Source organism: Pelophylax lessonae (assembly GCF_965119305.1).
Source record: "Pelophylax lessonae genome assembly, chromosome: 6".
Classification (NCBI taxonomy): Eukaryota; Metazoa; Chordata; class Amphibia; order Anura; family Ranidae; genus Pelophylax; species Pelophylax lessonae.
In genome coordinates, this window is record NC_138773.1 from 40163396 (window position 1) to 40190621 (window position 27226).

Genomic DNA, 27226 nt, shown 5'->3' on the forward strand with positions numbered 1-27226 from the left:
AAACCGCTGGCAAAAAAGTGAGTACACCCCTAAGTGAAAATGTCCAAATTGGGCCCAAAGTGTCAATATTTTGTGTGGCCACCATTATTTTCCAGCACTGCCTTAACCCTCTTGGGCATGGAGTTCACCAGAGCTTCACAGGTTGCCACTGGAGTCCTCTTCCACTTCTCCATGATGACATCACGGAGCTGGTGGATGTTAGAGACCTTGCGCTCCTCCACCTTCCGTTTTGAAGATGCTCAACAGATGCTCATTAGGGTTTAGGTCTGGAGACATGCTTGGCCAGTCCATCACCTTTACCCTCAGCTTCTTTAGCAAGGCAGTGGTCATCTAAACCCCTGTTCTTTATTTATATCATGAGACAGGTCTACTTGGTTGGTGGCAGACTGGAGGGTGACTACATCAGACTGGGGGCTGGCTGGCTTTTATGCACCTCTTTTAATCCTTTTCAACTTTCATTTTTTCTGATACAGGGATGGAGATGCTGGGCATTACCTGCTGGTGTCTCACTCAAAGTCCCACATAGCCTACATTGTTTAGGCAGTGGTCATCTTCGAGGTATGTTTGGGGTCGTTATCATGTTGGAATACTGCCCTGCCACCCTGTCTCTGAAGGGAGGGGATCATGCTCTGCTTCAGTATGTCACAGTACATGTTGGCATTCATGGTTCCCTCAATGAACTGTAACTCCCCAGTGCCGGCAGCACTCATGCAGCCCCAGACCATGACACTCCCACCACCATGCTTGACTATAGGCAAGACACACTTGTCTTTGTACTCCTCACCTGGTTGCACCTCCACACACGCTTGACACAATCTGAACTAAATACGTTTATCTTGGTCTCATCAGACCGCAGGACATGGTTTCAGCAATCCGTGTCCTTAGTCTGCTTGACTTCAGCAAACTGTTTGCAGGCTTTCTTGAGCATCATCTTTAGAAGATGCAGTGTGCTTCGTATGGTCTGAGCACTGACAGGTTGACCCTTCACCCCTTCAACCTCTGCAGCAATGCTGGCAGCACTCATACATCTATTTCCCAAAGACAACCTCTGGATATGACGCTGAGTACGTGCACTCAACTTCTTTGTTTGACCATGGCAAGGCCTGTTCTGAGTGGAACCTGTCCTGTTTTACCGCTGTATGGTCTTGGTCATTGTGCTGCAGCTCAGTTTCAGGGTCCTGGCAGTCTTCGTATAGCCTAGGCCATCTTTATGTAGAGCAACAATTCTTTTTTTTCGATCCTCAGAGTTCTTTGCCATGAGGTGCCATGTTGAACTTCCAGTGACCAGTATGAGAGAGTGAGAGCGATAACACCAAATATAACACACCTGCTCCCGATTCACACCTGAGACCTTGTAACACTAATGAGTCACATGACATCGGGGAGGGAAAATGGCTAATTGGGCCCAATTTGGACATTTACACTTACTCACTGTACTCAATTTTGTTGCCAGCCGTTTAGACATTAATGGCTGTGTGTTGAGTTATTTTGAGGGGACAGTAAATTTACACTGTTATACAAGCTGTACACTCACTACATTGTAGCAAAGTGTCATTTCTTCAGTGTTGTCACATGAAAAGATATAAGAAAATATTTACACAAATGTGAGGTGTGTACTCACTTTTGTCAAATACTGTGTATGTGTATATATATATATATATATATATATATATAGCACTACTTGGGAGCTGCGGAATACGGATTCCCCTGGGTTACCATTAGCAACAGCATAACAGTACCACATGTTCAAAGTGATTTTGGCTCAGTCAGGAAACAGTCTATGAGCTTTGGTTTTTGTGTTTTTATTGAGAACTTGGATGGGAGAAGGGAATGAGTGGGATACTCCAACTTGTATAACTATGCACAATAGGCTGGGACGACTGAATAATGCTGAGTGCGGCAAGGCCGCTGCTTCATTAGCAGTGAAGTAGTATTAATTGAACTGTCTGAGGTAAACTGTACTGTACTGCAGAACAATCTTCATGGCCCTTCCTGGCACCCCCTTTGCTCCTATTCTTCAAGGTCAACTACACGGCACCCCCTTTGCTGTATCACTCCGTGTGTGAGCTGGCTCCTTGATCCCCTGACTTCTCTGGAGTGGTCCACTTTCCTAGGCAGACCCTTTGGCAAATCTCCAGGTACTCACGGACACTGTTTTTTCCAAGAGACTCTGCCAGCATCTCCACTGTAAGCTTCACTGGATCCTCTGCAGCTCAGCTCCACACCTGGTTCACTATTCCAACTGCCTGAACCACCTTCCTCACACTCTGCAGGAGGAGAGACAGTCATCCACCTCCTCCTGGGACTTTGCTTCCACAAAAAGACGCCCTGTCACACGCTCCCTCAGTATTTATGGTCAATCCCAGGATACATTGCAAGAATGCCCTCCCACTGGGACTGCCATAAAACATGATGTGTCACTGGCTAGGTTTCCTTCACTGTCCAACAAGCTCCCTCATTGGATATAGTGGGGACACTCCCTCAGACCCAGTGAATCACACCTGGAAACATGTGACAGGCAAACTAATAGATCAGGCTCCCCTGATAAGCAGCAGGAGCATTAGATGTTTTTACCTAGCACCTACCTAGGAGGGTGCTACATCTATATTATTAATTTATTTTTTCCGATATAAAATATTTGAAGTATTTTTATCTCTTTATTGGTGGACCCTATACTTACATTCACCAGCCATTTTTTTTTAGGTCCACCTTGCTAGTAACGGGTTGGACCCCCTATTTCCTTCAGAACCGCCTTCATCTTATGTGGCATAGATACAACAAGGTGTTGGAAACATTCCTCAGAGATTTTGGTCCATAGTGACATGATAGCATCACGCAGTTTCTGCAGATTTGTCAGCTGTACATCCATGATGCGAATCTCCCATTGCACCACATCCCAATGGTGCTCTATTGAATGAGATGTGGTGAGTGTGGAGGCCATTGGAGTGCAGTGACCTCATTGTCATGGTGAAGAAACCAGTGGTGAGATGATTTGAGCTTTGTGACATGGTGCATTATCCTGCTGGAAGGAGCCATCCAAAGATGGGTGCACTTCCATAAATCCTCTTTATTGAAGCTCATGTGACAGGTGGTTGACAGATAGAGCAGGGGACAATGAAGTAGATGTATCATGGGGGCACTGTAGTCCTAAAGGGATGGACATGATTAGCAACAATACTTAGGTAGGTTGTGGTGTTTAAACGATGCTCAATTGGTACTAAGGGGGCCCAAAGTGTGCCAAGCAGGGCTTTTATTCAGCTGGAACTTGGTGGAACTCACTTCCACCACCTTTGGCTCAAGCTCCCTGCTCCCCGCTCACCACTATCACTTGTACACACAGAAGTCCAGCTTCTGTGTACAAGTGACAGCTTGTCTCCCAACAGCTTCCATAAATCTGATCTCCTGAGCAAGTCCTATGGAGTGCAGGAAGGGGACAAGGGAGATGCAGGTGCCTGGGGTGCAGTGTGGTCCTGGGCAGGAGGAGGGCATTGTGTGGTAGGCTGACCCTCTGTGATCTCCATTTCTCCCTGGTACCCATATGCCGACACCCCTGCTGGATGATCTCCCTGCAGGTGAGAGAGGTGGAGCCACCTACATTGTGTGTGTATGGGGGGGGGGGGGGGAATTGGGCTGGCTGGGTGCTTCAACTTAACCACTTAAGCCCCGGAAGATTTTACACCCTTCCTGACCAGGGCCTATTCCGCACTGCGTGACTTTAACGGAGAATTGCGCGATCGTGCGACGCTGTACCTAAACAAATTTGACTTCCTTTTTTTCCCACAAACAGAGCTTTCTTTTGGTGGTATTTGATCACCTGTGCGATTTTTTGATCATGCGCTATAAACAAAAAAAGAGCGTCAATTTTGCAAAAATAACAATATTTTTCGAATTTTTTTATATGAAATTTCCAAAAAAAAATGTAAAAATCAATATTTTTTAACATTTTAGGCCAATTTGTTTTAGGCTATATATTTTTTGGTAAAAAAAAAATCGCAAAAAGTGTATTTTGATTGGTTTGCGCAAAAGTTATTGCGTTTACTAACTAAGGGAAAGATTTTTGTCATTTTTTTTTTTTTACGCGTAATGGCGGCGATCTGCGATTTTTTTTTTTTTTGCGGGACTGCAACATTGCGGCGGACAGATCGGACCCTTGACTGACATTTTTGACACTTTTGGGGTTACCAGTGACATTACTACAGTAATCAGTGCTATACATATGCACTGTTACTATAAAAATGACACTGGCAGTGAAGGGGTTAACTTTTTTGAGAGGGAGGGGTTTAGTGTGTCCCTAGGGGCGTGCTTCTAACTGTGATTGGTTGTGGCTTGAGGTGTAAGAACAGTGATCAACGGTCCTACATAGCAGAACCGTATGATCACTATTCTTACACAGGGGAGAATGACAGGCGGCTTGTTTACATCAGCCGCCTGTCTTTCTCCCTGTGTCACGGACGATCGCGAGTGCCTGGTGGACACACGCACAGGGGGGTCCGTGACCGAGCGGGAGCGCGCATTTGGCGGCACGCGCTCGCTCCCCAGAGCCTCACAGGCTAGCGACGTAGACCTACGTTGCTCTGCCTGTGAGGGGCTGACCGCCGCAGTAAATATACTGTGAGCAGTCGGCAAGTGGTTAAAGATTGTTTAGGAAATATGTTTGTAATATATGATTTGTATAAGATGATGGCTTTTTTAATGTATTGAATTGTATGTAATATACATTTGAATAATGTAAAGATATTAATTATTGCAACAATGTATAAGATGGATTAGTCCGCTTCCAACATACACAGCCTGTTTTCGTATATAAGAGAATTTAATAGATTGTTTGGGAATTGTATCAATAAAAGAAATTGAGATTTGGTGAATACTTTAACCAATAGCATGTGAGGAAGGGGTACTTAAAGTGATTGTAAACGATCACCTTGTAAAACAGCCCATTCAGTTTAAAATATAATATAAATTAAAGGCAAAACATTTTTGTATATATAGGTATTCTGTATATATATATATACAGTGCCTTGCGAAAGTATTCGGCCCCCTTGAACTTTTCGACCTTTTGCCACATTTCAGGCTTCAATCATAAAGATATAAAACTGTATTTTTTTGTGAAGAATTAACAACAAGTGGGACATAATCATGAAGTGGAACGAAATTTATTGGATATTTCAAACTTTTTTAACAAATAAAAAACTGAAAAATTGGGCGTGCAAAATTATTCAGCCCCCCCCTTAAGTTAATACTTTGTAGCGCCACCTTTTGCTGTGATTACAGCTGTAAGTCGCTTAGGGTATGTCTCTATCAGTTTTGCACATCGAGAGACTGAAATTTTTGCCCATTCCTCCTTGCAAAACAGCTCGAGCACAGTGAGGTTGGATGGAGAGCGTTTGTGAACAGCAGTTTTCAGTTCTTTCCACAGATTCTCGATTGGATTCAGGTCTGGACTTTGACTTGGCCATTCTAACACCTGGATATGTTTATTTGTGAACCATTCCATTGTAGATTTTGCTTTATGTTTTGGATCATTGTCTTGTTGGAAGACAAATCTCCGTCCCAGTCTCAGGTCTTTTGCAGACTCCATCAGGTTTTCTTCCAGAATGGTCCTGTATTTGGCTCCATCCATCTTCCCATCAATTTTAACCATCTTCCCTGTCCCTGCTGAAGAAAAGCAGGCCCAAACCATGATGCTGCCACCACCATGTTTGACAGTGGGGATGGTGTGTTCAGGGTGATGAGCTGTGTTGCTTTTATGCCAAACATAACGTTTTGCATTGTTGCCAAAAAGTTTGATTTTGGTTTCATCTGACCAGAGCACCTTCTTCCAGATGTTTGGTGTGTCTCCCAGGTGGCTTGTGGCAAACTTTAACTACACTTTTTATGGATATCTTTAAGAAATGGCTTTCTTCTTGCCACTCTTCCACAAAGGCCAGATTTGTGCAGTATACGACTGATTGTTGTCCTATGGACAGAGTCTCCCACCTCAGCTGTAGATCTCTGCAGTTCATCCAGAGTGATCATGGGCCTCTTGGCTGCATCTCTGATCAGTCTTCTCCTTGTATGAGCTGAAAGTTTAGAGGGACGGCCAGGTCTTCGTAGATTTGCAGTGGTCTAATACTCCTTCCATTTCAATATTCTCGCTTGCACAGTGCTCCTTGGGATGTTTAAAGCTTGGGAAATCTTTTTGTATCCAAATCCGGCTTTAAACTTCTCTAAAACTGTATCTCGGACCTGCCTGGTGTGTTCCTTGCTCTTCATGATGCTCTCTGCGGTTTAAACTGACCTCTGAGACTATCACAGTGCAGGTGCATTTATATGGAGACTTGATTACACACAGGTGGATTCTATTTATAATCATTAGGCATTTAGGTCAACATTGGATCATTCAGAGATCCTCACTGAACTTCTGGAGAGAGTTTGCTGCACTGAAAGTAAAGGGGCTGAATAATCTTGCACGCCCAATTTTTCAGTTTTTTATTTGTTAACAAAGTTTGAAATATCCAATAAATTTCGTTCCACTTCATGACTGTGTCCCACTTGTTGTTGATTCTTCACAAAAAATTACAGTTTTATATCTTTATGTTTGAAGCCTGAAATGTGGCAAAAGGTCAAAAAGTTCAAGGGGGCCGAATACTTTCGCAAGGCACTGTATGCTGTTTCTCTTCCCCCCCAGCTCATATGCAGCTGAGAAAAGAGGGAATGCGATCTCTTATAAAAAAGGGGAAAATGTATTTATAATGTTATATATATTCACAATGGATATAAAAAGTCTACACACCCCTGTTAAAATGTCAGGTTTCTGTGATGTAAAATGAGACAAAGACAAATAATTTCAGAACTTTTTCCAACTTCAATGTGACCTATAAACTGTGCAACTCAGTAGAAAATCAAACCGAAATCTTTTTTTTTTGGGGGGGGCGGGAGGTGAAAATAAAAAACTAAAATAATGTGGTTGCATAACTGTGCACACCTTCTTATACAGGGCGTTTTATCTCAGAGAATAGGTGCAGGAACTCCCCCCCCATCTGAGTCACTTCTTGTCTCCGCCCCTACCCACCTCCAAGCACCATCCCTTAGTACCGCCCCCTACCAACCTCCCAGCACAGCCTCATTTAGAGAATACAAACCCAAATATCATTATGTCGTGCTAATTAATTTGTATGGAATTTGGTAGCGATAACAAGAAAAGCAGTAAAATAGATCCCCTGCTGCTAGCAACAATATACACCCCCAACAACAATAGATTCCCCTAGCAATAATAGACCTCCCCAGCAACTTTGGACCCCTGCAACAAAATATCACTCCAGCAACAATTGACTCCCAGCAGCAAGAACAGATCTCCCAGCAGCCAGCATCAATAGACTCTTCAGCAGCCAGGAACAATAGACCCCTCCCTCAACAGTAGATCACTTGCAACAACAATTGACCCCACCAGCAACAATAGGCCACCACACAAAACTGAATTCTCTCCAGCAACAATAGATCCCCCAACAGCCAGCATCAGTAGACCTTCCATCACACTCCACCCCAGCAACCCTTGCCATTACATACATTCAGTGCTGGAGGTGCCGGAACTGTGTTCCCCCGCGTTCCCGCTAAAAAAATGCCCTGCTCTTATAACTGGGGATGTAGCTGTGTTCAGAATAGGAGTCAGTACACACCTGCCATGATTTAATATGCCTCTCATTAAAAACAAATAAAGTTCAGCTGTTCTAGTAGGTCTTTCCTGACATTTTCTTAGTCACATCCTGCAGCAAAACCCTGGTCTACAGAGAGCTTCCAAAGCATCAGAGGGATCTCATTGTTAAAAGGTATCAGTCAGGAGAAGGGTACAAAAGAATTTCCAAGTCATCAGATACACCATGGAACACAGTGAAGATGGTCAACATCAAGTGGAGAAAATATGACACAACCGTGACATTACCAAGAACTGGACGTCACCCCAAAATTGATGAAAAGACGAGAAGAAAACTGGTCAGGGAGGCTGCCAAGAGGCCTACAGCAACATTAAAGGAGCTGCAGGAATATCTGGCAAGTACTGGCTGTGTGGTCCATGTGACAACAATCTCCCGTGTTCTTCATATGTCTGGGCAATGGGGGAGAGTGGAAGGCGGAAACCTTTTCTTACCAAGAAAAACATCCAAGCCCAGATACATTTTGAAAAAACTAATCTAAAGTCTCCCAAAATCATGTGGGAAAATGTGTTCTGGTCTGATGAAACCAAGGTTGAACTTTTTGGCCATAATTCCAAAAGATATGTTTGGTGCAAAAACAACACTGCACATCACCAAAAGAACACCATACACACAGTGAAGCATGGTGGTGGCATGCTTTGGGGCTGTTTTTCTTTAGCTGGAACAGGGGCCTTAGTCCAGGTAGAGGGAATTATGAACAGTTCCAAATATCAGTCAACATTGGCACAAAACCTTCAGGCTTCTGCTAGAAAGCGGAATATGAAGAGGAACTTAATCTTTCAGCATGATAACGACCCAAAGCATACATCCAAATCAACAAAGTCAGGACAAGTCTGATCATTGGAGGAGAATACACTGAGTTCCCAGCATAGCTAGAGAACTGACCACAATGTGCTCTCCCTCTTAGTGTGGTCAGTTTTTTTTATCATACAAGTACATGGTAAAGGAGCCACATATCGGGAATATGAAGTGTTGGGGTAACAAAGGCTTTAAGATGGCGGCAGGTTAGCTTCCTGATGACGCAGATTACACAAAATGCATTGAAGCTGCGCGCGCGCATTTGTTTACATAATTTCCTGTCAAGTCTCAGGCATCACTTCCGTGTGTTGGAAGGCACGTTGGCTCTAGGCGAGCGACCAATAACAAGGCTGTTTGTGTTGGTGCCGATGATGATAGCACCAATAAATGTAAGTGTATATCTGTTTCTTTTTATATTTAAATAAAAGAAAAAAAATACTACACTATTACGATGTATTATATATTTTGGATTCTTTTTGCAATGGAATGGGAGAAAGATATCTGGAGGGTCTGGTGTTTGAGAACCTTGAATATGTTGAGTATCTAAATTATGAGCTAAGGAGAGAAAACGGTTAGAACCCATTCAGACTAGCGCGACACGACTTTGGGGGGCGACCTGTGAAGTCGCGTGCACCGCTGTGCACCGCGACTTCGGCGCGACTTGCAGAGACTTCACATAATGGAAGTCTATGCAAGTCGCCTCCAGGTCGCCCCAAAGTAGTACAGGACCCTTTTTCTAAGTCGGAGCGACTTGTGTCGCTCCTATTAGAACGGGTCCTGTGCTAATCAATGGACAAGTCGCGCTAATGTGAATGGGCTCCCAAATTATTTGAGGCGTGTCAAATATTTATGGTTGGTGAGTTTGCATTTTACATGCACTGTGGTGGAGCACTGAGGAAAGGTCTTTCAATCTTTGTATTTGTATTTCTTAGCACGATGATTGGAGAATCCTAAAAGGACTGTATTTTCTTATAGGGGCTTTTTCTTACACCTATATATTGATATAGATATTGATTATGGATTGATGGTTGAATATGCATTTCATTTTCTTATTTTCATGAAGTAGTGAAGTGGTATAGTAGCACCTTACTTTTTTATATTTCTTTTTTTTTTCTCAAAATTTTTATTGGTTTTCAAAAGATGAGATAAACAACGAGGAACATAAACATTTGAAGGGATATTCAGATGATGGTTATATGAAATTATGGAAGATTTTCTGGAAATGACAGTGCCTACATAAAAATAATCGCAATTCATCCATTATACAAAAAGAGTATAGTACAATGTATTATTGTATCATAAGACTTTGACGTAATATTTGCCGTCCGTCCACGGTTTCCACATCTTGTTGAATTTCACACATTGTGATGTTGTGTAGGAATACATTTTTTCGTATGAGAATTGTGTGTTTGTGAAGTCTATTACTTCTGAGGGATTGGGTGTTCGAGTATGAGTCCAGCGTCTTGTCTTGCTATCACTGTTTTGGCTGTCACTAGAATGTGTATTACAACAGTTCTGTGGTGGAAGATGTCTATGTCCAAGTGTAGTATTGCGAGTGCAGGGTTTGGGTTTCTGTAAGAATCTCAAAAATGTTCCTCCAGAAGCTGGTCAGGTTTTTACATGACCAAAAGGTGTGTATCAGTGTTAATTTAGTCGACTAAAACCGACTAAAATGTTTTCGTTGACTAAATGAACACAATTTTAGTCGACTAAAATACGACTAAAACTAAAACAATTCAGATGACTAAAATACGACTATAACTAAAACTAAATTGAAATTTACTGCCAAAATTAACACTGGTGTAGTGCTGTGCTAGTGCATGCTCAAAGCTTAATACCATAAATAATAACATATTAGATTTTTCACTCCAGGACCAGCAGTAGTATATAATGAGTTTGGAAATTGTAGAGAAATGCTTAAATAATGCATTACAAATTACAATTGAACTACGCCCATTCGATTATAGATGACTAAAATGTACTGGAGTTTTAGTCGACTAAAATGTACTGGAGTTTTAGTCGACTAAATACGACTAAAACTAAAACACTTGCAGAAGACTAAAATGGGACTAAAACTAAAATGCCATTTTAGTCCTAAGACTAAGACTGAAACTAAATTGTAATTTGCTGCCAAAATTAACACTGATGTGTATGATGTTACCAACTTGACCACAGTTCCTCCACCATAGGGGGCTGAGTGTGTTAGAAAATTTTGACAAACGATACAGTGTCAGGTACCATCTTGTAATCAATTTTTGCGCTTGCACCCGGTGGGTCACACAGTGTGAGTAATTACAGCGAATGGCTGCCAGCCACTGGTTTTCAGAAAAGGACGCTTGGAGATCTTCTTCCCATTTTCTTATATTTCTGACATACACACGTTTACGTGCATTTACACAAGGTCCTTACAGAACATTTTACTCAGTCAGGATCTTTCTGTCAACAAGATCCTGAGTATAAACATCAGTTGTTATGTCCATGTGCAAGAATACATTTATTGTAATTAAGTATAAAGTTGACTGATTGTCATCTCTTGCAGGTGGTAATTTACAGATGACGGGACCTTCTACATCTACAGCCAGAGTTGGATCCATTGCCCGCATTCCCTGCAGCTTCACAGCAGATAAACTTCCTGCAGATCCCAGATATTTTGCAGTTTTTTGGGATTTTAAAGGAAACCATATCCTAAGCTACAGTAAGACATCAATTGATCCCAGATTTTCGTTGGATAGAGCTCAAGCATTGAATGGAATTGCTAATCTGACCATTTCTGACACATCAGTATCAGACGGTGGAGTCTACACGTGTAAAGTCAACTACAGTTCTTTCCTAATGGAGACAAAGATCAGACTGGACGTTTCAGGTACAGAAATTTAGATTTGATTTCTTATTACGGGAACTTTTATACTCTGCTTCTTTTTAGAGCTTAGTTAACCACTTATTCACTGCCCCATGCAGATATACTGCAGCAGAACGGCCCTCCTGCGCGAAATGACATACCTGTAAGTCATTTTGTGCACTGGGTCTGGGGCGTGCATGGGCCGACGACGACCTGTGATTTGATACAGCGGGAGCCAATCAGCAGGTCCGGTGGACCGTACCGAACCATTCCAACACCGTACCATGCAGTGGAAAACCAAACTGAGCCAAGCAGGGCCGAGTGGAGCCGAGCCGGTACTTGCAGTGGAAAAGTGCCATATGTGTGCTTCCATCAGAATACTGCTTCCTCCGGTCTCAACATAGATATCAGATATTTTAGCCACCCCCATACAAAACTAAAATTAAAGCGGAGTTCCACCCTGGGAACGTTTCTTTTAATAAAAATACCCCCGGGACAGTCAGGGCTAGTGCATTCCACAATGGCTAGCCTCTGATCTGTCCCGGGTTGCACTTACCTTTTAGAAGAAATACTTACCTTGAAAAAGTCTTGTCCAGCGCTGCCATCTCAGGTGTGGGCAGCTTGAAGCCAGCGCGATCCTCTTCTGCGTCCTCTTCTGTCTTCTTCGGTCCCACGATGCACTGCACCGGCCCCGCCGTCACTTCCTGGGCTGCAGCGTCATCCCTGCACAGCTTCTGGGCATGCCCAGAATCTGTTTAGCAAGGTATGACGGCGCCTGCACCGAAACTGACGTCGGGCCGGTGCAGGCACATTGATTCTTGGGAGCGATGACGTTCAGCTCCCAGGAATCATTGAAAGCCAGGAAGTGACGAATCGCCGTGGCCGCCGAGGGGAGATAGAGGAAGTAAGGTAAGTATATTTTCTTCTAAACCTGGTAAGTAAAAAAAAAATAAATAAATTGTGATTATCCATTTGTTTTTCAGGTGACCCGGAGCGAGAAGATGGAGGTAAGTATAATTTTAGGGTGGAACTCCGCTGTAACATGTGTGAAAGATTACAAAATTGCCCCAGATGCAAAGTGGTTAAATAAACATAGTCTCTCTGCTATTCTAGAGGAGGTAGGTGTACTCTGTAAGTAACACTCACCTGTCTAGCATCCTTAACCAAATAGACTACTGCAAAACCTTGGATCTACCCACTCTTCACCACAGGGGAGGACAGGAGAGGACAGGGCCAGGGGGCAGGGGGGCAATTGCCCCCTGGGCCATTCTGATGCCCCTGTAAAACAGCTGCACTGTTTCTGCCACAGACATGTCTAAAGGATTCCTGGTGAAGGGAAGTCCCTTCCACTGACCTACTGAGGGCGGTTGAAGACAAGGCTAGAGCACATCCCCGGTGTGGATGGTATAAATTGTGTCTGAGCAGAGGCCAGTTCCATGCCCCACTGGAGACTCTCCTCCCCCGGCCAGCCCCAACCGAGCTGACTCAGCTTTCCCCAACTGCCCCCTGCTGGCCAGGTCGGGAACCCAGATTCAGCCGGTAAGTAGAGAGTATTTAGAGCAGGGCTTCAGCTTGGAATTGGGATCAGGAGGAGGATGGGAAGAAGGAGAGTGGGAGGGGGGCCAAGTCACTGCTCCATGGGCCTCTGGTTTGTTCCTGCCCCCTGGGCTGAAAGTTCCCTGTCTGCCCCTGCTTCACCCTCTTTCCTTAGGCTCATTGTGCTCTCTGCACTGAGCAGTCAAGAAATCCCCATAAACGTCAGTGGGACTGTATGCTTCAAATAAAAGGATGCAGAGCATGGCTCAGGGACTGGCAGAAACAGCTAAGTTTTGCAATGTTGTATAAAGTGAAGGTAAGTGTAACACATCACACTTACCTCCTCCATGGCTGCAGTAGGATGGTTCCTGCTTTCTGAATCAGGTTAAATGTCCCTTATTATTCCTATTGCTCACAAATGTATTCTTCTAACTAGGGCTTTTTTTCTCAGAGAATAGGTGCAGGAACTCCCTCTTTTGAAATTACCCTTGTCTCCGCCCCTACCTTCCTCCTTTCCTTTCCTTGATTCCACCCCCTTCCCACCTCCCAGTACTGCCCCTTTTAGAGAATACAGAACCAAGTATTATTTTGTGATACTAGGTAAATTGTATAGAATGCGTTAATAATACCAAGAATAGCAGTATAATAGATCCCCTGCAGCCAAAAACAAGACCCCATCAGCAACAGTAGATCCCACTAGCAACAATGGACCGCCCACAGCAAAATACCCCCAGCAACAATAGACCCCCAGCAGCAACAACATATCTCCCTGTAGACAGCATCAATAGACCCACCAGAAGCCTGACACAATAAACTGTTCCCTCAACAGAAAATCCCTCCCAGCAACAATTGACCCCTCAGCAACATAAGACCAAACCCAGCAACAATAGATCTGCCACAAGCAACGATAGACCTTCCCCCAGTAAAAAATAGATCCCTTCCAGAAATAATAGGTCCTCCAGCAGTAACAGTAGATCCCCCCAGCAACAATATATCCCCTCCAGCAACAATAGATCATTCAGCATCAACAGACACTGTAGCAAACCCAGCACCCCTTTCTATTACATACAGTACATTCAGTGCTGGAGGTGCCGGAACTGCGTTCCCCCGTGTTCCCGCTGAAAAAAAGCCCTGCTTCTAACTATCTGTGGATCAAAACATTCTTGTGTATCTAATGTACAACTTCATTACCATCCCTATGTCCTCTACAGCCCAACCTCTACTCTCCATACTTGGCAAAAGTGTCCAGAGAAATACGGAGAACACTCTGACCTGTATGGCCAGTGGATACTTTCCTAATGATATTAATGTAACGCTGTATAAAGATGGAGAGGTCCTGAAGAATCAGTCCATGGGAGAACCACTCAAATACGACAATGGAACGTACCAAGTGAACAGCACTGTGACAATCACACCGATCGATGATGACCGGAACAAAACGTTCTCCTGCAGAATCCAACATGTATCCCTACAAGAACCTCTACAGGAGGACTTCCAGCTCACATATCAAGGTGTGAAGTCAGGTATTCTTTATGTGATTATGTATATCTTCCATGTACACTATAATACCAAAAGTATTGGGACGCCTGCCTTTACACACACATGAACTTTAATGGCATCCCAGTCTTAGTCCGTAGGGTTCAATATTGAGTTGGCCCACCCTTTGCAGCTATAACAGCTTCAACTCCTCTAGGAAGGCTGTCCACAAGGTTTAGGAGTGTCTATGGGAGTGTTTGACCATTCTTCCGAGAAGGCCTGGCTCGCAGTCTCCGCTCTAATTCATCCCAAAGGTGTCCTATCGGGTTGAGGTCAGGAATCTGTGCAGGCCAATCAAGTTCCTCCACCCCAATCTCACTCATCCATAACTTTATGGACCTTGCTTTGTGTACTGGTGTGCAGTCATGTTGGAACAGAAGGGGCCATCCCCAAACTGTTCCCACAAAGTTAGGAGCATGAAATTGTCCAAAAATGTCTTGGTATGCTGACGCCTTAAGAGTTCCCTTCACTGGAAATAAGGGGCCAAGACCCACCCCTGAAAAGCAACCCCCCACCATAATCCCCCTCCACCAAATGATTTAGACCAGTGCACAAAGCAAGGTCCATAAAGTCATTGATGAGCGGGTTTGGGGTGGAGGAACGTGACTGGCCTGCACAGAGTCCTGATCTCAACCTGATAGAACACCTTTGGGATGAATTAGAGTGCAGGCAGACCTTCTCGTCCAACATCAGTGCCTTCTGGAAGAATGGTCAAACATTCCCATAGACACACTCCTAAACCTTGTGGACAGCCTTCCCAGAAGAATTGAAGCTGTTATAGCTGCAAAGGCTGGGCCAATCCAAAATAGAACCCTACGGACTAAGACTGGGATGCTAATAAAGTTGACGTGCATGTAAAGGCAGGCGTCCCAATACTTTAGGTAATATAGTGTATGTGCTAGTAACAACCTCCCTATCTTTAAATATTATTGTCTTTTTTTTTTTCCTCTAGAGTCCTCCAATCTGCCGGCCATTATCTGTTCTGTACTGGGTGTACTGGCTTTGGTGATATGTGTAGCTGTATTCATTTATTGCAAATGTAAATCCCAGAGAAGAGGTAACATACAAACCTTAAAGCTCTTTAAATGTATTATAAAATAATTGTTAGTCTGAGATAGTATACCAGTGTGAATTTCAGTGTAAAACGGTTTCCCATATCTCTTGTGGGTTTATTCAAACTCCTCTTTAACCCCTTAATGCCACCACCCTGTGGCTCTTTAAGTAGGCTTTATTGCCAGGGAAGCAGCGCTGCTTCAATATCATGTGAGTTAAAGAGGTGGGGGAAATATATTGGAGGAAAGTAAAATTTAAACAAAATCTGTAAAAAATGTGTGTACCAATACCATGTTAAAGTAGTTGCAAACCAAAGATATGAAATATGAACAAAGCATATCCCTCTATAATGTGTACTTGTCTCAATCCAGAGCACTAAGTGTATTTTTCTGTGTGCTGCCTCCTTCCTCTGCTATCAGCATGATTTACTTCTGACACGTTTTTCTGACAGCAAGAGGAAAAAGGTGACAGGGGAGGGACCTCCAGCTGATTGGCAGCCTCAGCTCTGTTCCTGTGAGCTGTTGTAGAGGGGTGTGTCCCCTCCCACCAATCGGCTTTCAGAGTTATCCTCACTGAGCTATGCACAGTGTAACCTCAGCTCTCTTTTTCCTAAACTCAGACAAATGAGAGTCAATTCTGGACTGTAGATAAAAGAAGATGGCAGATAAACAGGTGTATCTTACCTAAGAGGATTTCTTTCATCTCTGTGCATCACCTGAGACCAGTCACTTCAATGGGTATATGTGAGGGTTTACTAACTCTTTAAACACTAATCATATAATTCATAAAGTCGAATAAAGGGATATTTGGGTGAAAGTAAGGTCACATTAACCATACACTATATTGTCAAAAGTATTGACAGTATCAAAAGTACTAACTATGCTAGTATAACTAGCATAGTTAGTGAGATAAGACAGAGGGAGAGCTGAAGGTGGGGGGGGGGGGGGATAGTCACAGAGGGGGTCATAAAACTGTGGGATAATGAGTAAGGAAACCCATATCTAAATTTAAGCCGTTATTTTTTGTGTCAAAAAGAAGTATCATTCCTAATTCAAAAGTTTTCCTTTCCTGGATAGTTCTGAAATTCCCTTTAAAGCGGAGTTCCACCCAAAAGTGGAACTTCCGCTTTAGGTAGTTCCAACCCCCTGACATGCCACATTTGGCATGTCATTGTTTTTGGGGGGGGGGTACCTAGTTTTGACAGGTACTTGCTCCCACTTCCGCTCGGAGTGCCGCGGCGCCCTGAGCGGAAGTTCTCCTCTCCCCCTCCCTCCCTGCAATCTTCTGAGGTCCCAGAAGATTTCCGGCGAATCGCGACGCGTAGCGCAAATCGCGCATGCGCAGTGCGTACCCGGCTGTGAAGCCGCAAACTGCCACAGCCGGGTGCCCACAGCAATGATGCCGGCGCCGCAGAGCAGAGAGGCAGAAGACGGCGCATCGCTGGACCGTGGGACAGGAGAGTGTGTTTAGGCTGGAACTCCGCTTTAGGAACTAAAACATTGAGGTCTTCTATAGTGTGGTCCGGTTGTGAAGAATGATGTCCCACAGGTGTGCAGAAACTATCTTCTTTATGTTCCTTGATGGTATGTCTGTGCAAATTCATCCTCACCTGCAACTTCTGTCCTGTTTCGCCTACATAAGATCCTTTGCTAGATCTTTTGCATTGGATGAGGTACACAACATTACTGGGGGTGCAGTTGTATGATCCCGTTATATTAAAGGTCCCATTTGTGTGTGTGACACTTTTAGACAGATTGATCTGGTTGCACAGTTTGCAGCGTTTTGCAGCGCCTCATATTTGAATTTCGCCTAAGGCCTCAAAAAGTCTAGAGCCACCTCTGGGGAAGAGCTACCTAATACTTAAGGCAAAGGTAAAATGGTTAAACCATGACTGCTGAGGCGCATAGGCCTAGGCAAACCAAATAATTAACATTATAACACCTCCCCTCCCTTGCCCCATGTAGGAAACCACACTTACAACCATTAAGTTGGAAAAGGGTCAAGGCCACAGCTTTATTTAATTTCCAACAGAACATGTAAACACTTTTAACCAGTGCCAGTCACAGTTGTACTGTGAGCACGTTTTAGCCTTAACAAAACAATTCCAAAGGGGGCCTGTTCTTACCATAAGTGCTGGACAGACAGCTTAATTCCCGATTACGGGCATAGCCCATTACTACAAACTTCAAATGATTGCAAGGTCAAAAAAACGCTGCTAAAGCTGTGACGTACCATCCACTAAGGGCAGGTGGGTGGGCAGCTCTTCACACCATGTAATCTTCCAAAAAGCCCCAAAATTCCCTGGGGGAATACTTAACAAGCTCAGGCCCACCCATCACCCTGTGACTTCATCCAATGAACTTTTACTACTTTCCCAATATAACTCCCACTTTCTGTCCATGCCCCCATCAGTCAAGGCTCTCTTTCCCTAAGGGGATCAAGAGCATTTCGTTATCGAGAGAAGTTCTCCAATGACATAACTTTGTGTCTTGTTTGATGTAGTTCTGTTTGGTTTGAATTATGTGTAGGATATGTTATACAGTTGAAATACCCATATCACCAATGTATTGCTGACTGGTAACTGTATGGGTTTAATATCTGCAATGACAGTATTTAGTATATGAATTTCTTTATTTGACATGCCTTTGTTTATATTTTCTTCCACATCCCTTCCAAAGAAAACCAATCGGCTAATAAAACCAGAAGGGACTGTGCTAAACATTCAGAGTATCCGCTTCTACAAAAAGAAGAAGAAAATAGAGGTATAGTAGCTTTATTACGGGAGGTTAGACTATTGGTGTTGAGCCTTTATTCTCCAGCATACCACACATGCATCCAATGATCGACTTCTGTTGAACAGGGACAGCCACACATGGATAGAAATTTGGATGGTCCCTTCTGAACCAGTTGAATTTCAATCCATCTATGGCTATCTTAACAGTTAAAATGGAAATCCAGTCACATCCTAACTATACTTAAACCTGCTCCCACCTTCATTCTAAGCCTATTCTTACTACCTTGTAAAGGAAAGATGTTTATACTTACAGTACCTATTCTGAAGTCCGGTCACATGATCGGGTCCCAGTGGCAGTTTCAGTGTAGAGGAGGGACAGCGACATCGACTGCAGAGCCTGGACGATGACATCACCCATAGGCTTACTATGGGGCATCAGTTGTCGGCTATCCCTCCTCTACACTGAAGTTGCCACTGGGACCCGATCATGTGACCGGATTGGAACGCCCTTAGAATAGGTAAGTATACAGATCTTTCCTGTTACAGGGAAGTTAAAATAAGCTTAGAATGGGGGTTGGAGTAGGTTTAAGTTTAGGAAGGATATGACAAGACTTGTAATCTATCTCTTCAGAACTGCTTTCAGGGGTCCCCCCCCCCTTGTTCCAGCATCAGTACTGGTGCACAAAGATTTAGCAGGATGACAATGTTGCTACTGACTTTGAAGCAATAGCTTAGTGTTTGTGAAATATATATATTATATATATATACACACAGTATCTAACAAAAGTGAGTACACCCCTCACATTTTTGTAAATATTTTGTTATATCTTTTCATGTAACAACACTGAAGAAATGACACTTTGCTACAATGTAAAGTAGCGAGTGTACAGCTTGTATAACAGTGTAAATTTACTGTCCTCTCAAAATAACTCAACACACAGCCATTAATGTCTAAACCGCTGGCAACAAAAGTGAGTACACCCCTAAGTGGAAATGTCCAAATTGGGCCTAATTAGCAATTTTCCCTCCCCGGTGTCATGTGACTCGTTAGTGTTACAAGGTCTCAGGTGTGAATGGGGAGCAGGTGTGTTAAATTTGGTGTTATCGCTCTCACTCTCTCATACTGGTCACTGGAAGTTCAACATGGCACCTCATGGCAAAGAACTCTCTGAGGATCTGAAAAAAAGAATTGTTGCTCTACATAAAGATGGCCTAAGTTATAAGAAGATTTCCAAGACCCTGAAACTGAGCTGCAGCACGGTGGCCAAGACCATACAGCGGTTTACCAGGACAAGTTACACCCAGAACAGGCCTTTACTTTACATTGTAGCAAAGTGTCATTTCTTCAGTGTTGTCACATGAAAAGATAGCATAAAATATTTACATTTTTGTGAGGGGTGTACTCACCTTTGTAAGATAGTGTGTGTGTGTGTGTATGTATGTATATACAGTGGGTACGGAAAGTATTCAGACCCCCTTAAATTTTTCACTCTTTGTTATATTGCAGCCATTTGCTAAAATCATTTAAGTTCATTCTTCTTCCTCATGAATGTACACATAGCACCCCATACTGACAGAAAAACACAGAATTGTTGACATTGTTGCAGATTGTTGCAGAAAAACTGAAATATCACATGGTCCTAAGTATTCAGACACTTTGCTGTGACACTCATATATTTAACTCAGGTGCTTTCCATTTCTTCTGATCATCCTTGAGATGGTTCTACACCTTCATTTGAGTCCAGCTGTGTTTGATTATACTGATTGGACTTGATTAGGAAAGCCACACACCTGTCTATATAAGACCTTCCAGATCACAATGCATGTCAGAGCAAATGAGAATCATGAGGTCAAAGGAACTGCCTGAAAAGCTCAGAGACAGAATTGTGGCAAGGCACAGATCTGGCCAAGGTTACAAAAAGATTTCTGCTGCACTTAAGGTTCATAAGAGCACAGTGGCCTCCATAATCCTCAAATGGAAGACGTTTGGGACGACCAGAACCCTTCCTAGAGCTGGCCGTCCGGCCAAACTGAGCTATCGGGGGAGAAGAGCCTTGGTGAGAGAGGTAAAGAAGAACCCAAAGATCACTGTGGCTGAGCTCCAGAGATGCAGTCAGGAGATGGGAGAAAGTTGTAGAAAGTCAACCATCACTGCAGCCCTTCACCAGTCGGGGCTTTATGGCAGAGTGGCCCGACGGAAGCCTCTCCTCAGTGTAAGACACATGAAAGCCCGCATGGAGTTTGCTAAAAAAACACCTGAAGGACTCCAAGATGGTGAGAAATAAGATTCTCTGGTCTGATGAGACCAAAATAGAACTTTTTGGCCTTAATTCTAAGCGGTATGTGTGGAGAAAACCAGGCACTGCTCATCACCTGTCCAATACAGTCCCAACAGTGAAGCATGGTGGTGGCAGCATCATGCTGTGGGGGTGTTTTTCAGCTGCAGGAACAGGACGACTGGTTGCAATCGAGGGAAAGATGAATGCGGCCAAGTACAGGGATATCCTGGACAAAAACCTTCTCCAGAGTGCTCTGGACCTCAGACTGGGCCGAAGGTTTACCTTCCAACAAGACAATGACCCTAAGCACACCGCTAAAATAACGAAGGAGTGGATTCACAACAACTCCGTGACTGTTCTTGAATGGCCCAGCCAGAGCCCTGACTTAAACCCAATTGAGCATCTCTGGAGAGACCTAAAAATGGCTGTCCACCAACGTTTACCATCCAACCTGACAGAACTGGAGAATGGCAGAGGATCCCCAAATCCAGGTGTGAAAGACTTGTTGCATCTTTCCCAAAAAGACTCCTGGCTGTATTAGATCAAAAGGGGGCTTCTACTAAATACTGAGCAAAGGGTCTGAATACTTAGGACCATGTGATATTTCAGTTTTTCTTTTTTAATAAATCTGCAACAATGTCAACAATTCTGTGTTTTTCTGTCAGTATGGGGTGCTATGTGTACATTCATGAGGAAGAAGAATGAACCTAAATGATTTTAGCAAATGGCTGCAATATAACAAAGAGTGAAAAATTTAAGGGGGTCTGAATACTTTCCGTACCCACTATATATATATATATATATATATAGATATATATATATATATATATAATTAGGGATAGACCGATATGTTTTTTTTAGGGCCGATACCAATATTTTGGTCACAACGTATCTGTATCGGCCGTTATGGGCTGATATTTTGTACATTTAAAGTTTTGAAAAATAAAGACAATTTTTGACAAATCTGGAACTGAACATGTTAATTTTTGTTTAATGCTTAATGGCTGGCTTGCTGGCACCCTGTGGTGGATGGCTGGCACCCTGTGGAAGGTAGGTGGCTGGCACAGGGGCTGTGGGTGGCTCGCTGGTACAGTGCCTGTGGCTGGCTGGTACAGGGCCTGGGACTGGCTGGTACAGGGCTGTGGGTAGCTGGCTGGCTCGCTGGTACAGTGCCTGATGCTGGATGGCTGGTACACTCCCGTGAGACTAGTCCCGTCTCCAGACGAGGCTGGCCTGGTCATTAAGGGGGCAAATCCTTCTGGCCCAGAACTGGTTAAGCGGATTGTTTTTTGTGAATCTGTTTCTTACCTGGAGATCCTGCCAGTAACAGCACTTCCTGTTTCAGACTGACAACACTAAGATACTGTTTCATAATTAGCAGCAATGTTGACATCCTGCTGTAAGTACTCAGCTACCTATTGGGCTCCTATCTATGTAACTGACCCATTCTTTGCTGTGTTAGAGTTTGTAAGAGAGATTATGTTAGCCACTTGCTTACCGTGCACTTTCAACCCCTTCCTGTTCAGGCTAATTTCACACTTTGAATGACAATTGCACGGTCATGCTACACTGTACCCAAATTACATTTTTTATCATTTGTTTCACACAAATAGAGCTTTCTTTTGGTGGTGCTTAATCACTACTGGGGTTTTTATTTTATTTTTTTGCTAAACAAACACAAAAAGATTTTAGAAAATTTAGAAAAAAACAAAACAAAACAGTTTTTATAGTTTTTTACAGGTAATTTTTCTCCTTCATTGATGTGAGCTAATGAGGCTACACTGATGGGCACTGATGAGGCTGCACTGATAGATGGCACTGAAGGGCACTGCTAGGTGGCACTGGTAGGTAGCACTGGTAGGTGACACTGATAGGCAGCACTGATAGGTGGCACTGATGATGAGGCACTGATGGGTACTGAATGGCAGCACTGATAGGTACTGATAGGTGGCACTGGTGGGCGCTGGTTAGCAGTACTTATGGGTACTGGTAGGTGGCACTGGTGAGCACTGGTTAGGAGCACCGGTGGAAACTGGCAGTCACTGTGTGGAACCGATGTCCCTTTTACAGAAATCGGTTACCAGCTTTTTTTTTCTCCTTGCGCAGTCAGCATAAGGAAAAAAAAAAGGGCGCTTACTGGCTTTTGTTTACATCATGTGATCAACTGTCATTGGCTGTTAAAGGGCTGGGATCAGTCCAAGGAGAACTCGGGAGAAGCACCTGGTCCTGGCCGGTTTATGGTGAAATTATGTTTTTTCCACTTCTGGATTATTGCCCCCACAGTGCTCACTAAAACATTCAGAAGTTTAGAAATCCTTCTGTAACCAATAACATCAGTATGTTTTTCAGCAATAAGTTTGTGAAGGTCTTGAGAGAGCTCTTTGCTTTTACCCATCATGAGATGTTTTTTTTGTGACACCTTGATAATGAGTAGGGATGATCGAACGGTTCGGGTCGACCATCGGTTCGACCCGAACATTGGGTGTTCGAAATTCGGCCGAATTCCGAACTTTTTGCGGTAAAAGTTCGGAATTCGGGGTAACCCGAACCGCCCAAAATGCAATGGGACAGGAAGTGGGCTTTAAAAGCCTGTAATTGGCCCAGAAACATCAGTAAAAGCCAATGAGGGGGCAGGAGTTTGCTAGGAATGTGATTGGAGTGACTACGGGGACCAGAGGCCAATCAGGAGTGAATACGCCCCCCAGTATATAACATAGCCCCGCCTAACCTCTAGCACTGTAATACAGAGGCTTTGGAAGAGACTGGAAGCATTTGTGTTTCTCCTGCTGTGTTAAACAACATTTGCTGCATAGCCGATTGCTTGTAAAGCTCCAGATCAGCAGAAGAGCAGTCAGCTTACAGAAAGATTGTCAGTGTAGTTAGAAATACAGCGAATGTGCTGTTTGAGAAAAAAAATAAAAATTTAAAGGGACAGTGTCAGTTAGAAATTATCTTCTGCTGTATGGAGCTGTTCTTTTAGTGTGAGGAAAGGGATATGCAGTGTAGTTAGGGTACTATATACCACTATAGTTAGATTCAACAATCTAGTTTTTGTAGGGATAGTTTTAAGTGTCAGGGTTCCGTCTAGTGAGCACGTTGCACTGCTGATATATCTACAGCAGGTATACGTGCTTGCTAGTCAACTATTGTGCAAAATACATTTCAGCGATACACACATCTGCTGTATTTAGCAACAACTTTGGGTCGCATAGCAGTGCGCGTCTTGCAGGTGATTTTCACATCACACAGTTGATAAAGCCTCAGTGACAAGTTAACGCCTGTTCTTGTTGTAAGCGTTAAGTCCACTGCAAAAGGCTTTGCTACTCTGCGTCACACACATCTGCTTTATTTAGCGACAACTTTGTGTCGCATAGCAGTGTGCGTCTTGCAGGGGATTTTCACATTGCACAGTTGATAAAGCCTCAGTGACAACTATGGGTAGACCAAGGAAATGCATACGTGGTCCTGCTGCGGAAAGTGGCACAGCTTCTAGGGTGTCTAGAGGCAAGGGTGGACGTGGTGGTCAGTCCTCAGCCAGGCCACCATTTCGATGGTTCTCCCACAGTGGCCAAGCTATACGTCCACAGTACGTACAGGAGGTGGTGGACTATATTACCAAATCCTCATCATCGTCATCATCAGCAACTACAGTGACCCAGGCAGAGAAAAGTGGTCAGTCTTCTGCAGTTGGCAGAGCAAACAAAGATGAGTCCATGTCCACCTCAAGTCCTCCCTTAGACCCAACTTCAGACATCGCAGAGGAGTCAGCTGTGCTGTTTGACCACAGGGTCGGCCATCTACTCTTGCCTGATGCTCACTCCTTTATGGAGTCTGATGTTGGGTCTGAGGTTCAGGAGGAGGCAGAGCAAGCAAGAGGGGAGAGCAGACTGCCCACTCCCTCTAAGGCCGCACCTGTTGTCTCCCGGGCCACTATACAAACCTCTTCTTGCTGGGCCTTTTTTGAGACATCTCATGCAGATCAAACAGTTACGATCTGCAAGATTTGTCATAAGGGAATAAAATGTGGCAAAAAGGTCAACCACTTGGGTACAAGCTGCCTAACCAGGCATTTGACAACCCACCAACTTGGCCCGTTGGCAGAAGCACTTGAAAAACCCGCAAAAGGGCCAAAGATCAGTTAGACGGCCTCCTAGTCCTCCTCGCGCTCCTCCTCGTGCTCCACCTGCACATCAATCTGTCCCTGCTATAGTCACTCGTCACCTGTTGGCAGCCTCCACTGACAGGGATGATGATATAGCAGGCAGTGTTGCATCTACCTCCAGCACACCACCAGCTGTAACATCTAGATGGCAAATTTTGATTCCACACATGCTGGAAAGAAAAAAAAAAGTATTACTCCCCGCCACCCACATGCCCAGCGTCTAAACAGTAGTCTGGCAAAACTACTGGCTCTGCAACTCTTACCATTTAACCTGGTAGAGTCTGCTCCCTTCCGCGACTTTGCAAAATATGCAGTTCCACAGTGGCAGGTGCCAAGTCGGCATTACTTTGCCCGTAAGGCCCTGCCATCCCTATACCAACATGTGGAAGGCAATGTAGTGTCGTCCCTGGCCAAGTCAGTCAGTTGTAAGATACACCTGACGGCTGACACTTGGTCAAGCAAACATGGGCAGGGACGGTACATTTCTGTCACTGCTCATTGGGTGACAATGCTTGCCAGCGGAAGGGATTGTGGCCAGGGCTCGGTGCTGCAGCCGGTATTGCCCCCACATCTGCAAACAGCTGGTGGTGTCGCTGATCCCGGTAGATCGATCACTTCTACCCCCTCCTACTCCTCCTCCTCATTCTCCTCCATGCCCTCCTCTGCAGAATGGTCCTTTGAATATGATGAGGTACCAAGTAATCGTTCAAAGGGCTATTCTATGTCTCAGGCCAAAAGGTGTCACGCAGTGCTGCAGCTTGTGTGTCTAGGGGACAGGCAGCAAACTGCCCCTGAGATTCTTGCTGCTCTGCAGGCACAGGCCCAGAGGTGGTTGACACCACGCCAGCTGCAGCCAGGAATGGTGGTTTCCGATAATGGGTCAAACCCAGTGGCGGCTGGTGCTCAAAATTTTTGGGGGGGGCGCAAAAAGAAAAATGTAATAGGTATTGCTTCGTGCCAAAAAACGCAGTAAAAAAATTGCGTGACTTTGAAGCTGTGCCCCCTTCAATGCAATGAACACTGTGCTGTGCCCCCTTCAATGCAATAAACACTGTGCTGTGCCCCCTTCAATGCAATAAACACTGTGCTGTGCCCCCTTCAATGCAATGAACACTGTGCTGTGCCCCCTTCAATGCAATAAACACTGTGCTGTGCCCCCTTCAATGCAATGAACACTGTGCTGTGCCCCCACAATGCAGAGTTCAACGTGCATGCCCCTTTCAATGCAGAGCGCCACAGCATTGTCCCCAATCACTGCAGAGCGCCACAGCATTGTCCCCAATGATTGCAGAGTGCCCACAGCATTGTCCCCCAATGATTGCAGAGTGCCCACAGCATTGTACCCCAATAAATGCAGAGTGCCCACAGCATTGTACCCCAATGATTGCAGAGTGCCCACAGCATTGTACCCCAATGATTGCAGAGTGCCACAGAATTGTACCCCAATGATTACAGAGTGCCACAGAATTGTACCTCAATGATTGCAGAGTGCCACAGCATTGTACCCCAATGATTGCAGAGTGCCACAGCATTGTACCCCAATGATTGCAGAGTGCCACAGAATTGTACCCCAATGATTGCAGAGTGCCACAGAATTGTACCCCAATGATTGCAGAATGCCCACAGCATTGTACCCCAATGATTGCAGAGTGCCCACAGCATTGTACCCCAATGATTGCAGAGTGCCCACAGCATTGTACCCCAATGATTGCAGAGTGCCCACAGAATTGTACCCCAATGATTGCAGAGTGCCACAGAATTGTACCCCAATGATTGCAGAGTGCCCACAGCATTGTACCCCAATGATTGCAGAGTGCCACAGAATTGTACCCCAATGATTGCAGAGTGCCACAGCATCGTACCCCAATGATTGCAGAGTGCCACAGCATCGTACCCCAATAAATGCAGAGCGCCACAGCATTGTCCCCCAATAAATGCAGAGTGCCCACAGCATTGTCCCCCAATAAATGCAGAGTGCCCACAGCATTGTACCCCAATGATTGCAGAGTGCCACAGCATTGTACCCCAATAAATGCAGAGTGCCCACAGCATTGTACCCCAATAAATGCAGAGTGCCCACAGCATTGTACCCCAATAAATGCAGAGTGCCCACAGCATTGTACCCCAATGATTGCAGAGTGCCCACAGCATTGTCCCCCAATCAATGCAGAGACCAGCGTGCATGCTCCCTTCAATTTAATGCACTTACCTGGCGGCGGCGGTGGCGGGTTCTTCCCTTCTCGATCCAGTCCGTCCTCTCTGCGGCGGCGGCGGGAAGGAGAGCGGCTTCTCCCTCGTCCTCCGAGCGGCGGTGACGGTGAGTGACTGACTCACGCACCGGCACCGCCCCCATTGTGACGTCAGGGATTGGATGTCCTGGATGATGATTGGTCCAGGCTGGAGACTAGACCAATCACAGCCAGGATATCCGAAAGTGGGGGTGTCCAATCGCAAGGACTTGCGCTCGGGTTACGCCCCCAGAAGGCTGCCGATCGGCGCCTCTTCTGGGACGTAACCCCCCCCCCCCCTAGCCACCACTTCCATTACAGAGGCCGGCGAACCCAATTTTTTTTTTGTAAAACTTTATTTGTTCGCTTTGTC

At 44.6% G+C, this 27226-nt stretch overlaps 1 protein-coding gene across 1 annotated transcript in view; it reads left to right on the top strand.

Moving 5' to 3' along the window:
• The window catches only part of LOC309558541 (uncharacterized protein), a gene marked incomplete at its 3' end in the record, with an annotated part of 63463 nt that overhangs the window by 24799 nt on the left and 11438 nt on the right, over positions 1 to 27226 (top strand). The window contains exons 3-4 of the mRNA XM_082261620.1: positions 11026 to 11349; positions 14073 to 14384. Coding sequence (XP_082117746.1) covers positions 11026 to 11349; positions 14073 to 14384 — 636 coding nt within the window. The remainder of the gene's footprint in view (positions 1 to 11025; positions 11350 to 14072; positions 14385 to 27226) is intronic.